The sequence below is a fragment of the Panthera onca genome, chromosome D3 (assembly GCF_046562875.1).
Source record: "Panthera onca isolate mPanOnc1 chromosome D3, mPanOnc1 haplotype 2, whole genome shotgun sequence".
Lineage (NCBI taxonomy): Eukaryota > Metazoa > Chordata > Mammalia > Carnivora > Felidae > Panthera > Panthera onca.
The window spans coordinates 36594395-36609943 of NC_138350.1; the positions used below are offsets into that span (position 1 = coordinate 36594395).

General features: G+C 39.6%; 1 protein-coding gene across 7 annotated transcripts in view; it reads right to left on the minus strand.

Moving 5' to 3' along the window:
- Positions 1-15549, minus strand: part of ARHGAP28 (Rho GTPase activating protein 28) — a 189288-nt gene that overhangs the window by 37281 nt on the left and 136458 nt on the right. For all 7 annotated transcript variants that reach the window (XM_078435410.2, XM_078435409.2, XM_078435408.2 and 4 more), the window contains 5 exons: positions 9962-10046; positions 7937-8079; positions 5214-5379; positions 5021-5112; positions 2619-2696 (listed from right to left, as the gene is read on the minus strand). In XM_078435410.2, coding sequence (XP_078291536.1) covers positions 2619-2696; positions 5021-5112; positions 5214-5379; positions 7937-8079; positions 9962-10046 — 564 coding nt within the window. The remainder of the gene's footprint in view (positions 1-2618; positions 2697-5020; positions 5113-5213; positions 5380-7936; positions 8080-9961; positions 10047-15549) is intronic.

Here is a 15549-nt window from a genome sequence, read left to right on the forward strand (position 1 = left end):
GTATTCCCTAGAGTTTGGCTCAAATTTCTGTCATTTTTGGAAAAGAAAATCATTGGAAACACCAAAGCATTAAATTGGTTCCAAATGATCTGAGGCCTCAAATACAGAAATGGGCTCCACTGCTGTGTTCCCTGTGCGGTCAAAGCTAGCAGCTGCCCCCCAGGGCTGTGTCCCTGTTTGTCTCACCAGGCCCTGAAAGCACAAACCTGGGCTGGATTGTTCATAACGATACATTAGTGTTAGCATCATCCATTTGGCACAATTCGAGGATAATTATAATGGAGGGTTTTTTAACTGTCTTTCCCGAAGCGCATTCCTAGAAAAACTAGTCTAACAGATGAACTTACAAAAGTAGTTTAAAGTTTGAACAAAGGAGAGAAATAAAGACCCCTTTAATATATCAAGTTACAATGTCTTTCTAACTGCGATAGTCCCCTGTTTCTGTTCGCTGGCCCAGATTTCTTTCACATTGGTTTTCCTGGAGCTCAAACCATGAAAACATCTGGGTTACATTTTCAGACTAATAAGAGATGGAAGAAATAGGCTGAAACTACATAAACCCGATTAGGGGAGAAAAGGGACTTTTCCCTAAATGTGGTTCAGGAATGCATGTGCCTATAAGAACCCTCTTGAAGGGATTATTAGCCTCTGGCAAGCATTTTTCAGTCAAAGATTAGCTAAAGAAAAGAAACTTGTGGATGGTGTTAAACTTCGTGCACACAACAGATGTTGTGTAAGGTTGACTCCTTTTGATTATTTTGAAAAAAGAATTTTAAATCATTTCCATTATGTTTTACACACACACACACACAGAGGCCAGGAAGAATGTACAAATGCAGTTTCCCAATTATGGAGTGAAGTTTAGGGGAATGAATTCTAATTGTGTCTAGGAAATTTGTTTCCCTGACTTCCCTTGGGTTCTCTGACCCAACAGATACGACAACTTTCATTCTCTGATTCAGGGTACATATAACAACCATACCCATCAGAACCTGAGACAAAAAGCAGACTCAATTTAGGAATAATAAACCATGGGGTACCTGGGTGGCTCAGTTGGTTAAGAATCTGGCTCTTGATTTCAGCTCGGGTCGTGATCTCCCAGTTTGCAAGATTGAGCCCCTTGTCGGGCTCTGCGCTGACAGCACAGATCCTGCTTGGGACTCTCTCTCTTTCTCTCTCTATCTCTGTGTGCCCCTCCCCTGCTTGTGCTCTCTCTCTCTCTCTCTCTCTCTCAAAATAAATAAACATAAAAACAAAGAAAGAATAAATCTTGAGGAGTCATTAGGATTTTTCTTGCCTTTCAAATGACCTTGTGCCAGCACTTAGCAATCCCCATTCCCAGGGAGGTTACAACTCTCCAAAATGCCCTGATCCCTTCTGCCACTGGCAAAGCGTGGTGCACTGCTCAGATCTCCTTTGCAAAACGAATTACCTGCACAAAATAATGCAGGTGACTCCCAGCCAACCGACTCCCCCCACAGTTAACACCAGCTCTTCTGCCTCATCCCCTTCTTCATGGAAGCCCAGCAGTGGCCGAGTGCGGTGCGGAAGCTGGCATCTGGCCCCTCTGCCAGGTGGGGCAACAGGGAAGGACAGCATCAGCCCTGCATCTGGTCTGAGGCACTGCCTTCCCAGTCCTGCAGCAACTCTATGCCCAGAGAACCCTCTTCTACTCCTGACTCAGCCTATTTACTTTCAGTTTCAACGGACAAAAACAGCTCATCACACCTCTAAATAAAAACTCTGAGACTTCTGATACAAATAGGATTCCCCAAACCATGTACCAAAATGAAGTAATGCAGAGATGCTCTTCCACCTCTACACACTGCAACCAAGTTAATTTTTCCCTCATCCTGAGACTTTTTTACTCAAGGACGGACTGTTTAAAACTGCTCAGGTTCTCATGTCTACCAGCCACGGAGTGACCTGAGAAGAGTGAGGCTCCTTCCTGCGATGCACCCCCACCACCAGAGACTAAGTGGAAGGTCTTACTGGAAATTTATAAGAAAAGCTTTTCAGTGCTTCTTTCCATTATGGTACCGTACAGTTTGCCACTATAGAGAAGCAATAAAGCAAAGCAAAAGGAATCATGTTACCTGGGTGGTTTCATATGGAGAAATTAACATCACCTTAAGTGGAACTGGGCTGAGTGACTATTCCGGTGGTGACCACCATTCCTACATATTCTTATAAGGACATTCATTAAAAGGAAAGCCAAAGAATGTTTCTCAGTTCAAAGCAACTGATAATGGCAACAGGGCTCACGTAACACTGGGTTGGTGAATTCCATGACTGAGAGGAACACAGCCAACTAAAATGTTTAACCCAGAAAACAATGCTGGGACATTTCAACTTTTCCAAACTAAAGAAAGATAAGCGGCAGTTTTTGATGGTGAATTGGTATGTTGTTTCGCTGTTGTTGGTTTTTTAGTGTTGTTGTTTTAATTTAAAAGGATATAAAACATTTAATCATAGGTATCCAGGAACACGAGGATCAAGTGGTCCTATCAACAACGACACAGCTACAACAACAACAGAGGACTTGCAACCTGGGGCCTGTGTGAACCAGGTCTAGCTGGCTTAGATCTCCAAACAGAAAGAGAGAAAACGTTCAATACCTTGACTTTGGCGGTACATCCAGAAAGTCGAAAAATTCCTTCAGATTCCAGGCCTGATTCCTCAACTTTCTCAAAAAACTAGAAAGCAATGATATGTTATAAAAATAAATACCTCCATATAATTATAAACATCTGAAATAATAATGATGGTGACAACAATCAATAAATTACCATGCATATATACGTGACTGGTACTTGAATGTTTTGTTCAATGTTTACAACTGCCTCTGAAATCAACAGTAGCCTCCAATTTACAAATGAAGTGGAGACTGAGAACCTCCTGGGGCATTCCCAAGACCACCTTCAAAAGTAATGGCTCTTGACCACTAAAGTAGGTGGCCACTTGCCCACTTTAAGATCTGACTACTCTATCTCTTTCTGCAGATGGACCAATAGGAAAGATTCTAAATTTGCTATTATCAGATGTAACCAGTTTAGCTGAGAGACTACAGGAATCCTAGAAATATGACCAAGGAGGTAGAAACTGTAAAGGTTTATACCTCTCATGAGTTCCCATGGCGATGATGATGATGATGTTGTTATAGTAATAATAATACCTAATGTTTATGGTGCACTTACTGTGTCAGATACCCCATTCTCAGAACTTTGCATCTATTAACTCATGTAATCCTCACACTGATCCTATAAGGCAGGTGCTAACCATACCCCCATCCAACTGCTGAGGAGACTGAGGCATGGAAAGGGTAAAGGACTTGCCCCTATTCACACAACACAGGAGGACCCAGAGTCTCTGGTATTTTCCCTTCAAGAAATAATGGTGCCTGGAACTAAGGTAGTTCTTGTAGGGTATGGAGAGAAATGGATATTTAGGCCAAAGAAATATGTCCATAAAAAAAGACTCTCCCATAGGAGTAGACGAATAATACCTCTAGCTGTCTTCAATGAGGAACTCCTGACCACAGGGGTAGTAATAGCTAACATTTATTGAGTTGCTAACATGGTATAAATCCAGATTGAGTTGAGCTAGCATTTATTGTGCAACTTCCATTTGCTAAGTTCTGTGCTAGGTTTTTGCATCTACACAATAATATAAATTCATGTGTTGAATCTTCTCAGTCTTAGATTTTTTACGTATTGTTTTCAAACTCTGTCCTTTACACAGAGGACAGAAGTCATAACTCTATTTCGAGGAAGGAAAGAAAATCTTAGTGTCACCATGGACTTCGGCTGTGGGTGTACGCTGTGCTCCCTCTGACCCTTCCTCCTTGCTGGCTGTGTGTTCAAGGGCAAGGTAGCTTATCCTTCTGTGCCTTGGTGGCCTCAGCAGTAGAAAACACAGTCCCCTCTGGCTGCTCGCTGCTGACTCCCCACGCTAGGATATGGATGGTACCCACGCAGGAGAGGTGCCCTACAGATGCCCCCGTGCACACTGGCATATCACCAGCACCCTTTAGCTCTCTCTCATCATCATCCCCCGTCTTCATCAGCAGCAATCAATCAATCAATCAATCAACCACCTGATGTCAGGAGTAGCTCAATCTGAGGCACTGGCAACAAAGTTCAGAGAGAACGCAATAAAGGGACATAGCATTGTTATGGTGAATAAGATAAGTGTTATGCTTCTTCAGTCAATTATTTTCCTATATTACTTAAAAACTCAATTTAAAATGCAACAAGATTTGTGTTTAGGGCTTGGAATTTTAAATGTGCCACTGGATGTCACTGTTGAATAAATGCACACTTGGGTAAACCCAAGTAAATTGTTGGCTATAAAACACATGACTTAAATCAGGTATTGAGCAATCATGGTCTCAGAGATATTGTCAGATGACAGTTCAGATAATATCATTTTTCAAAACTCCCTTCCACCAAACTTCTTCTTTGTCTAAATATACCCTATCTCCCTAGTGATACCTGAAAAACCACCAGAAAAGCTGATTTTTAGGCTTTATTAAGCTTTGTTTGGTGAATTCATTTAAATGATTACACATACATATTTAAAAAGAGCCATCCTGTGAGATAGCTCAGCAAATACTTGTATAATTAGTCAATGTAATAGCTGATAATTAATGGTCACCTTATATTCTAGAGAGAATAATCAAATACTAACATATAACACAGACAAGTAACCTTTAGAAACTACTGGAGAAAACATAACAGAAGGAAGCCATGTACAGAGTATCTGTGTCCATCACCTGATGGTTTAAGGTCAGACAGTGTCACAGGCTCCACAAGTTCACAGCAAGGCAAAGTGGCCCCAGTGCTGTGGGGATGTTATGGGGATGAATAAGCAAAGCTGAAAATCACCAAGGGCCTGAGGCTTCTCTTAAGCCTTTCGTGTCTTTAGTGTCTTTAGTGAGAAAACTCATCAGCGGGTTTCCAGATACCAAGCTGCCAGCATGAGGCTCTATCCTTTTCCCATTCATTTACATTCCACTCACTTTTTGCAACACCAGGGGAACCTTCACCCCAGGATCCTTCTTTCGGTCATTGTCCAACAGGACTGTGAGCGGAACTCCAAAAATTCCAGTGTCTTCATTGTAAAATGGGCAAGAAAGAAAGAAAAAAGAATCAGAAAAGCGCTTATTCCAGTGTGCCAAAGAGTTAAAATCAGAAGAAACCTGTCTTAACTACCTCGTCCTTTTACTCTCTCAGTTTTGTTTCTTTTCAGTTGGATTCCAAAGGCATCAAAAAAGGCAGTCAGTTCAATCAGAGACAGATGGCGGATCTTCTTCATATCTTCAGAAGACAGGTCTCCTGCTTCAGTTAGACCGAATCTGGTTTTCTGGACAATAAATTTCTACAATACATATGGAGGATATTTATTTTTTTATGGCGAAGGAAAAGTATCATCCCTTCATTTAAATGTCACCTGGGCATCCTAAATCTGTATAGCAAAACATGCTACTTGTAAGAAATCTGTGAGGAGCAAGCTGTGTCATAGAAAGATTATGAATGGTTTTTAGAACATTTGCAGAACGCTCTTGTGCTACATTAGGAACAAAACAGTGGACTGAAGTGTACTACAACATCATCATCACAACCGTGAAAACTTGTTTCTTCGAAGAGACATCCTCTGTTGTCAACTGATGTCCCAGGCACCATGTGGAATGTACCTACCACGGGCACATGTGACCCAGGAATATAAGGCACAACAGCTAAGTGCTCCCAGAAGAGCTTTTGATGTATCTTTTTGGGGGTGGGGGACCATCGGTCCTTTCATCAGATACAACCTGTTTTCTTCTACAAACCCTAAAAGACGAATGAATCTCCCCACTGAATCTCACTGCACATGCCTGCTGAGACAGCAGTTACTCTACCTTGAAAATCAAATGGAGAGGACTCCAAATATTCCTAAAAAGGGAAAGTACATAGAAAGTGCCAAATAATCCTCCTATAAGTTTTGAGACAATGATATTGCTATATTCTCTATTTCCACAATAGGAAACAAAATACAGCAAAATGAAAACAAAAAGTCTTTGACAATCCAAAAATACTTGTGAAGACTAACAAGTAAGACCTTTTAAAGGAGAGATTGTTCTCCTATAATAACCACAAGTATGCTTTGTTCTCAAAAAACCTGCTATTGAAACAAATGCTAAAGTAGAAAAATCCCAGTTATTTCAATTACAAATCTTTGTACGTTCTCCATAGGGGCTCCCTCAATTAGAGCTTTCTTGAGGTTTTTAAACCAGCCACTCATTCATTCATTCGTTCACTCAGTCAACAACTGTTCTGTGGAACCTCAAGTATTTTAAAATTAAAACAATAAAATGCAGAATGTGGTTTGGGGCAACCTTGTCCTATAAAAGCTGAGCTGTTTTACCTTCTTTCTGAGACCAAGGCCCCACATAACGGTAATATACAGCAACAACAATAGAGACAAGAACTGCAATTATTCATGGAGTAATTACCACTTGCTAAATCCCACGCAAAGTTCTTCATCAGAGACTGACCTGCACCCCAGATGACCCAAACCTCAGAAGGCGACAGACAGCTTGGATGAGGGAACTGGGGACCAGCATCCTCTCTTGGATGACTCTCCCTAAAGATTGGGAGGGATGCCCCTGAAACCAGAGTCCCACTGGATTTCCTTTTTGCCCCGGAATACTCTTATGCCCTACCAACATGGAAACTGCTTAGGGACCAGGAGGGGCTTTGGAGTTTGACACACGGAGGTTTAAATCCTGTTTCTACCTCCTATTTGTTGACGGGCTTTGGATATATTTAACTTCTTTGGGCCTCAGTTTTCTTTTTTTCTTTTTTAATGTTTTTTTCATTTTTGAGAGACAGTGTGAGCGGGGGAGGGGCAGAGAGAGGGAGACACAGAATCTGAAGCAGGCTCCAGGCTCTGAGCTGTCAGCACAGAGCTCGACACAGGGCTTGAACTCATGGACTGTGAGATCATGACCTGAGCTGAAGTCAGACACTTAATCATCCCATGGGCCACCCAGGACCCCATGGGCCTCAGTTTTCTCAGCTGTAAAATGGGAGCAGTCACAGGGTGATTACAAGAGGATACCTAATGCAGCATCAAGCTGGTAGAAGGCACTCAGTGAGTCTTACAGTTCTTGCTCTGCCCTCCTGCTCCCCTCCATCATGGGGAGGTTGTCTGGGAACGGTCTAGGCTACCTAGGCAAAGACTCTGCCAGTTTTTATATGACCCATTCCTTTAGCCATGAAACTGCCTGAGCCCTGCTCATCATGCCTCCAGCTCTGATCAGCATAGAATATTCAGGGCTCTACATCATGAATGCTTCACAAATGCATTTATCGAGTAGCCAATAGATCAATGTAACATATTTCTTATAGTGGGCTTTTAAGATAGAATATCCTGGAGATATATATACATACATACTGAGGCTTTCAGGATAATGAAGTCTATAGCTCTACTTGCCTATTCCATAATAACAATATAAACTCTTGAGTCTATATTTGATGAATTTTTAGTACCTGTCCCATTAAGTGCTCACTTCTTATTGTAATGACTGTGACTTTGCAGTACCCCCTTCTGATATGTGGCTTCTAGAGGCACAACTAGGTATACAGTTAGAATCTGCACTAATCTATAAGTAAAGTAAGGATATAAAGTGCATGAAAGCACACAAGCCAGGAAATCCTATTTCTTCTATAAAACAGTATTCAAGCGTATACCCTCACAACTCTTCCTCAACCCAGTCCTGTTAGGCAGGCTGTGCACTGCACAATAAATGGTGCCCTGGTGTTATGCAACACCGATGCCTGACCTTTCCTCTACACACAGATGTAAGTTTTGTTTTGTTTTGTTTTAAATACTAGTTTGTCCCATGGAAAAGTTACAGGAAGTTACTGGAATAATCATGAAAGGCTTTACATACAGTTAAGGCGAAGTCCTCTTTCTTAAATTCGGACTTCTTAAATTTGTTTCTTTTTGGAATTTCTGTAACCATTTCTGAATAAGATACTTCGAAGGACAGCTCTTCAGTTTCTGGTGGAATGTTCTTTTCCAGATAAACATCATCTAAAAAAAAGATGCATAATATTTTATAAGTCACTTAATCAATTACAATCATTTCCTGTAAAGTAAGTACAAAATATTTATAAGTTAACTTATAGGCATGTCAGAATGTTTACATCCAAGAAAGCATCAGACTCACTCAGAGGATTTCAGTTAAAGGATAATGTGGGGTCATCAGATTTCCATATGAATGAATTTCTATAATCATTATCCAAACAAACTTTCTATTTCGTCTGATGTTTTTAATCTTACTTTTTACATCTCATGAGAGGCACTAGAGGATTACTAGAGGAAAGCCCACAAATGAGGTAGATCTATGTTACCATGCTATTACCGTTAAGTCCACCTAAACCCAATGGTGCCGCTACTGGGGAAGCAGAAGCTTAAGGCAGAAGGAGGAAGGGCAGAGACCCCACTACACTTTCTGCCTAAATTCATTTCTCTTATTGTTTTTCCCAAACTATGGGATTTTTGTCTCCTAAGATGTGTTCAAATTAAATTTGGACTTCACTGCTAGGTTTGTTCTGGTAAATTAATCCAAATTCTTAGGATTTGATTTGGTTACCTGACCTTGTGTGCTGTTTATTAAGAAACAGCCCAATGGGTATAATGTCCCACATAAATATTTTCCTTGAGGTAGTTTGGAATGTAAGACAATAGATTCCTTGACCAAAAACAAGTGAATCCAGAAATCATCTGAGTAACCCTAAACTCTAATTTCTGACTAAGATTTTGGCTTGCCATTTTTTTTTTTTCATTGCTTGGAAAAATTGTTCATATGCAATGAAAGACCAATTTGATTACAAAAAAGAGAACTCATCTTTTCTACCCTCTTCTATAGACAGTGACCAAAGGACAACCAAATAGAACAAAAGGAACAATGAAAAGAAATAATAGAAGACCTAAAGAATCTTATATTAAAACCTAAATGGGAAAATTTGCAAATCAACAGTTTGTAAAGTTCTGAACTGAAATACTGATTAGTATTAGTATTTTTGATTAAAAATACAATAAACAGATGCAGTAAAAACTTAGGAAATGGCAAAGGGGGAGTTTTGATGTTCACTCCTCATACAGAGGCTTGCATTTAAAGTGGAAGAAGATGAACTGTTAAATAATACTCTAACTTCTTATAGCTCTATACATAGATTTTTTTTGGAGGGTGGTGATTACAGTGCTCCAAACCAACAAACCACCCCCAGTAGACTTTTATCTCTTAGAGGTGTAATTTGAACTGAATAACAAACATCAGAACATTTTCATCACCCCAACTCATTTGAATTTAGAAGTTAATGCTGAAAGTATGAAGCTCTGTTGTACGTAAGAAGAGGCACATATTTAGGGAAAGGTTCAAGGACTCACCAGAGTAGGGTCTTGAAGGAGCCTACTTCCTATAAGGAGGATTTCGGATTCCATACTGAGCCCCTGGAGCATGCCCAATGCTCAAGTGGAAGAGGCCCAGTTAAAAGCTAAGCCTGTAACCTCGTATGTTATAAGCTTCTCTGGTGCTGCTTACACTTGAGCATAAGTAGAGATTTCTGGAAGTGTCCTACTTCCTGGACCACTTGTAACTATTAAGCAGATCCAGATTACTTGTGAAAGAGACCTCAAATCAAAGACACTACCCAAGTGAGTACTTTCTAAATGATGTGATGGTGGTGAAGGAGAAAAAGATTCTGCTTCCAATTTGGCTCAATTAATTTTGTCTGGTGTGACAGAATGGGGTGTTTGGAGCTGGCAGGGAGTGACTGCTAGAGTGACAGAATCAAAATGGGAAGAAAAACACACACTCTGCCTTGACAACGTTACTGGTAACTGTGCTGAGTGCCAGAACAAAAGCAAGAAGACACAGCTTAAGTTCAATAGAGAAGGAGGTGTTGCTCACCACTCACTGCATTCTGAACTGACTGTCCAGGGTCTGGAGATCCATTGGAATGAACTGGTAGAGCTGGAATGGTCTCAAGTATAGACTGTGAAACAAGGGAAGATGAACACAAGACATTATATCATATAAGTACGGGCTGCCTCACATGTCAATCTGATTTATGTTCTGAAGTTTACAAAAGTTCTTTTCACACCAAGCAATTCTTGATTCCATACAGGGCCTGCACCTGATTTTCTGCTCCTTTGTTCAATCCAGAGCCATACAGCTCACACAGGCTTCTCAAAGGAGAACTGTGTCAAGGTCAAAATACCTGTGTCTTCTTAGCTCTGGAGAATTTGCTGTTCATACGCTTCCTAAGATGTAGAAATTACAATGCTTGATGTCACACAGTTTGACAATTACAGTATTTGTTATTTTTGGTGCAGTAGCCACACATTTTAGGCTTAAATTCCAGGTGATGGGGGCACCTAGACAGCTCAGTCAGTTAAGCACCTGAATTAGGCTTAGGTCACGATCTTACAGTTCATAAGTTCGAGCCCTGCATAGGGCTCCACACTGACAGCGTGGCAGTGGGGAGCCTGCCTGGGATTCTCTCTCTCCCCTTCTCTCTCTCTGCCCCTTCCCCACTTGTATGCATTCTCTCTCTCTCTCTCTCTCTCTTTCTCAAAATAAATAAATAAACTTAAAAAAAGAATTCTAGGTGATGACGTAGCTACATGGCTAATGGAAAGGACCCTAGGGCCACACTCCTGGAATTCTAATCCAGGCTCCCCGACTTGTTGTGCGACCTTGAGCAAGTCACTTGTGTTCTCTGTTGGCAGAATATTCAAAGAGTTATTATGAATTTCACATGACTTGTCCTGTATAAATTATATCAAATAATATCTGATACACACTGAGCACCATATGGGGGTTGGCTACTGTTGATGATTAACATATTAATTCCTTCATGACAAAATAAAGAGTGATAATAACTACCAAAAGCCTAAGTATGCTCTTCTAGTCCAGCTTCTAACTTGCTAGTTTCTTCACTGAGATCCTGCCAAAGCATTGCCCTCCCCTGCAATATTGTCAGAAGTTGAGTATCTTTGTAAAGCAAGTCAATTGCTCAAGTCTGGAAGGGTACTTGTAAAAAAAAATTATACACAAATCTATCATTTCTGCCAATATAGATTTGAATGTGGGAGTTATTATCTATGAATGTGTGTGGCGATGAAAATCTGCTATTCAATCAGCAATCTTTTCAGTATAAAGTCTGTTCATTTTTTCCACAGAGCCTGATGTTATTTCTTTTATTCTCATATTTATTTAGCAATTACTGAACACCTGCTTCGTGAAAGATCCTTTATCATGTGCTACAAATTACACAAGGAAAGTCTCAATTTTTGAGCCTTGTGTGTTCTTTTTCCTATTTTATTTCAAAGGAGATTACACACTTGTAATTGTGTAAAAATCATGTAAAGACATGGCCAATTATTAAAACATGGACGCCCAATTACTGGAACTGGTAGGAGAATGAAAAGACATAAAAAGGTCTAAAGCCACACAATTTACTGCCAATCAGATTTCTGGTGGCTCTAAAAACCAATCTGTACACTAAAATCCTTAAAATGATATGGACCACTTTTCAGTGGTCTTCTGGAGTTTTCCAAAAAAGAAATGCTTTCTCAAACTTTTAAATGACTCACCTATGGTAGACAACAGTCTTGAAAATGGAGAGGCATTTATTTACAGTCTGAAACTGATGGTTTGGGATGTTTAGACCCTACTAGATGCCAATTTCTTAATCTGTGAAGTGGAGAAGTGTCCACCTGCTGAGTTGGTTTACTTGGCCTATAGCCAACCTACTGGACTGAAGGCATGCATGCCCTTTGTAATGTAAACTATTCTGAAACTATCTTGGGGGGAGGCAGAAGTTTAAACTGTGATCCCTGCTCTTGAGCTATTCATAACGAGGAGTAGAGAGTAACATTTATGGAACATTATTGAAAAACGGTCAACCCGCTGTTAAGAGCTAATTTCTTCTACAACACAACTGTGTGTTTACTGGAGGGTAATGGATAAGGAAGAGGTGCAGCCTGGAAGGGTTTCACCCAGAGGTGGGTAAACTGGAACTGGAATTCAAAGCTTGATGGGGAGGACTTACAGAGCCAGAGGAGGCTGGCACAGGCATTCAGACCCGAAATAAAGTTAGAAAGTTCAGGTATGGAAATACCTGAAACATTTCAGCTACCAACCAGGAGAGACTGGTTTACGAGGAGTTGAGGCAAGGTATTATAAAAACCTGAGAAATAAATTAGTCAAGACAGTCAACTCCAATTATGGAAGGCTCAGAAAGCCAGGCAGAGGAGCTGAGACTCTCATAAGGGTTAAACCAAAACAGAACAGAACAAACAAAAGAACATTTAACACAATTCCCCGTGTTAAAGCAGGGGAATGAGATGTTAAGAATGAAAAAGGAAGATAAATCTGCCAGTGAATGGACCTTGAGTTTTGAAATAGGTTGAGTGAAAAGGCTAGGTGCTCTGTATTTATAGTTTTAAAACATCCATTCACCCATTAAACACACTAACACTAGCATCATTTTTAAATTTTTACTAGTTATTTTAATATATTTCAAATGTTAATGCCATTCCTATTTAAAACACACTTCCTCTGCTTGTCGATAACAGATCCTACCATTTCCCTATGTGCCTGACCACAAGAGGCTGGGCTTCAATGGTAAGGAAAAGCAACATTTTCCAGCCAGTGAAGCTTGCTCTGCTGTCCAAATCATGCGGCGCTGGGATTGGAGAGTATAATTTATGGGGGATAATGATTTTTCAATTCCAACCTGTGAAAGGTTGGCACTACCGCTGGAGTTCTTTCAAAACTAGACTTTGTATGATATTTCCTTCACATTACAGAAACACCATACCAAAAATTTTCCATGTTCATTACTTACAGGAGCTGTTTCTGACCTTCCAGACTGGCTGTTTCCTTTTTTCTCAAGGCTTGAGTGTGTGTGTTATAACTCTATGTATACAAGTTGCCTTGAATCAATACAGGTAATAAGGTTCCCCTTCTTCCTCTTCTGCACCTGAGATCAGAACTGATAAATCTACATCTTACTAAATTCTCCAGAACTACACTTTTTTTGTTGAGATTGAAGTGCAATTAACATACAGTGTTATATTAGTTTCAGGTGTCCAATATAACGATTCAATACTTGTATACATTTCTCAGTCCTTGTCGAAGTTAAGTGTACTCTCCATCCCCTTTATCTATTTCACTCATCCCCCTGCACCTCCCCTCTGCAACCCCAGTTTGTTTTCTGTACTTAAGAGTCTGGTTTTTTGTCTCTCTTTTTTTATTTTGTTCATTTGTTTTGTTTCTAAAATTCCACAGATGACTGAAATCATATGGTATCTGTCTTTCTCTGTCTGACTTATTTCACTTAGCATTATATCCTATAGGCCCACCCATGTTGTTGCAAATGGCAACATCTCATTCTTCTTTATGGCAGAGTAACATTCCATTGTATACATATATGCTGCATCTTCTTTATCCATTCAGCTATTAATGAACACTTGGGTTGGCTCCATATCTCAGCTATTGTAAATAATTCTGCAAACACAGGGGTGCGTATATCTTTTTGAATTATTTTTTTTTCTTTGGGTAAATACTCAGTACCCTAGAGATAAACTTAAATAAGTCACATTCACTGACAAATATGCAATCAATTTTAAAATAAAACATATAATAATAATAATTATAAAATCTATCCAAATGCAAATTTAAAGGCATTCCAATGATATCTTAGGTTAAAAATTAAATCACATGTGAAATTATAAGCTAAATGTTAGACAATAAGAACAATAAATTCCAAAAATCCATGATAAAAGCTACAATATTATTCAGAGATTAATTCTTGGCCTTAAATGCAAATAAGAAAGATCAAAAATAAGTGTTTATAATCCAAGAGACTAGAAAAAATTATACAAGACCAAGAATGAATGAAAAAATAAAGATTAAATAAATTAACACAACAGAAAAAGTAGGCTTCAATAAAAAAGACAGTCTTTTTAGCACATAGTGTTGGGAAAACTGGACAGCAACATGCAGAAGAATGAACCTGGACCACTTTCTTACACCATATACAAAAATAAACTTAAAATGGATGAAAGACCTAAATGTAAGACAGGAAGCCAATGAAACCCTAGAGGAGAAAACAGGCAACAACCTCTTTGACCTTGACCACAGAAAATTCTTATTAGACATATCTCCAAAGGTAGGGGAAACAAAAGCAAAAATGAACTATCATCAAGATAAGAAGATGCACAGAGAAGGAAACAATCAACAAAACTAAAAGGCACCTGGCATAATGAGAGAAGATTATTGGCAAATGACACATCACATAAAGGGTTAGTATAAAAAATCTATAAAGAACTTATCAAACTCAACACCCAAAAACCAAAAAATCCAGTGAAGAAATGGGCAAAAGACAAGAACAGACACTTTTCCAAAGAAGATATCCAGATGGCTAATAGACACATGAAAAGATGCTCAACGTCACCCATTATTAGGGAAATATAAACCAAACCACAATGAAATACAACCTCACGCCTGTCAGAATGGGTAAAATTAACAGCTCAGGAAACAACAGATGTTGGTGAGGATGTGAGAAAAGGGGAACACCTTTGCACTGCTGGTGGGAATGCAAACTGGTGCAGCCATTCTGGAAATAACTATGGAGATTCCTTTTTTTGAGAACAGAGCTACCCCATGACTGCAACTGCACTGCTAGGTATTTATCCAAAGGATACAAAAATGCTGATTCAAAGGGGCACATTCAGGGGAGCCTGGGTGGCTCAGTCAGTTAAGCATCTGACTTTGGCTCAGGTCATGATCTCACAGTTGGTGGGTTCAAGCCCCACCTCAAGCTCTGTGCTGACAGCACAGGCCTGGAGCCTGCTTTAGATTCTGTGTCTCCCTCTCTCTCCCTGCCCCACCCCCACTTGTACTCTATGTCTTTCTCCCTCAAAAATGAATAAAATATTTAAAAAATTAAAAAATAAACAAAGGGGCACATGTACCCCAATGCTTATAGCAATGCTATCCACAATAGCCAAATTATGGAAGAAGCCCAAATGTCCATCAACCAATGAACGGATAAAGAAGATGTGGTATATACATGCAATGGAATATTATTCAGTGATTAAAAAGAATGAATTTTTGCCATTTGCAACAATGTGGATGAATCTAGAATGTATTATGCTATGCAAAATCAGTCAGAGGAAAAGAAATACCATTGATTTCACTCATTTGTGGAATTTAAGAAACAAAACAGATGAATACAGGGGAAGGGAAAGGAAAATAAGATAAAAACAGAGAGGGAGGCAAACCCTAAGAGACTCTTAAATACAGAGAAAAAACTGAGGGCTGCTGGAGGGGAGTTGGGTGGGGAGGAATAGGCTAAATGGGTAATGTGCATTAAAGAGGGCACTTGTTGGGATGAGCACTGGGTGTTACATGTAAGTGAAGAATCACTAAATTCTACTCCTAAAACCATTATTACACTGTATGTTAACTAACTTGGATATAAATAA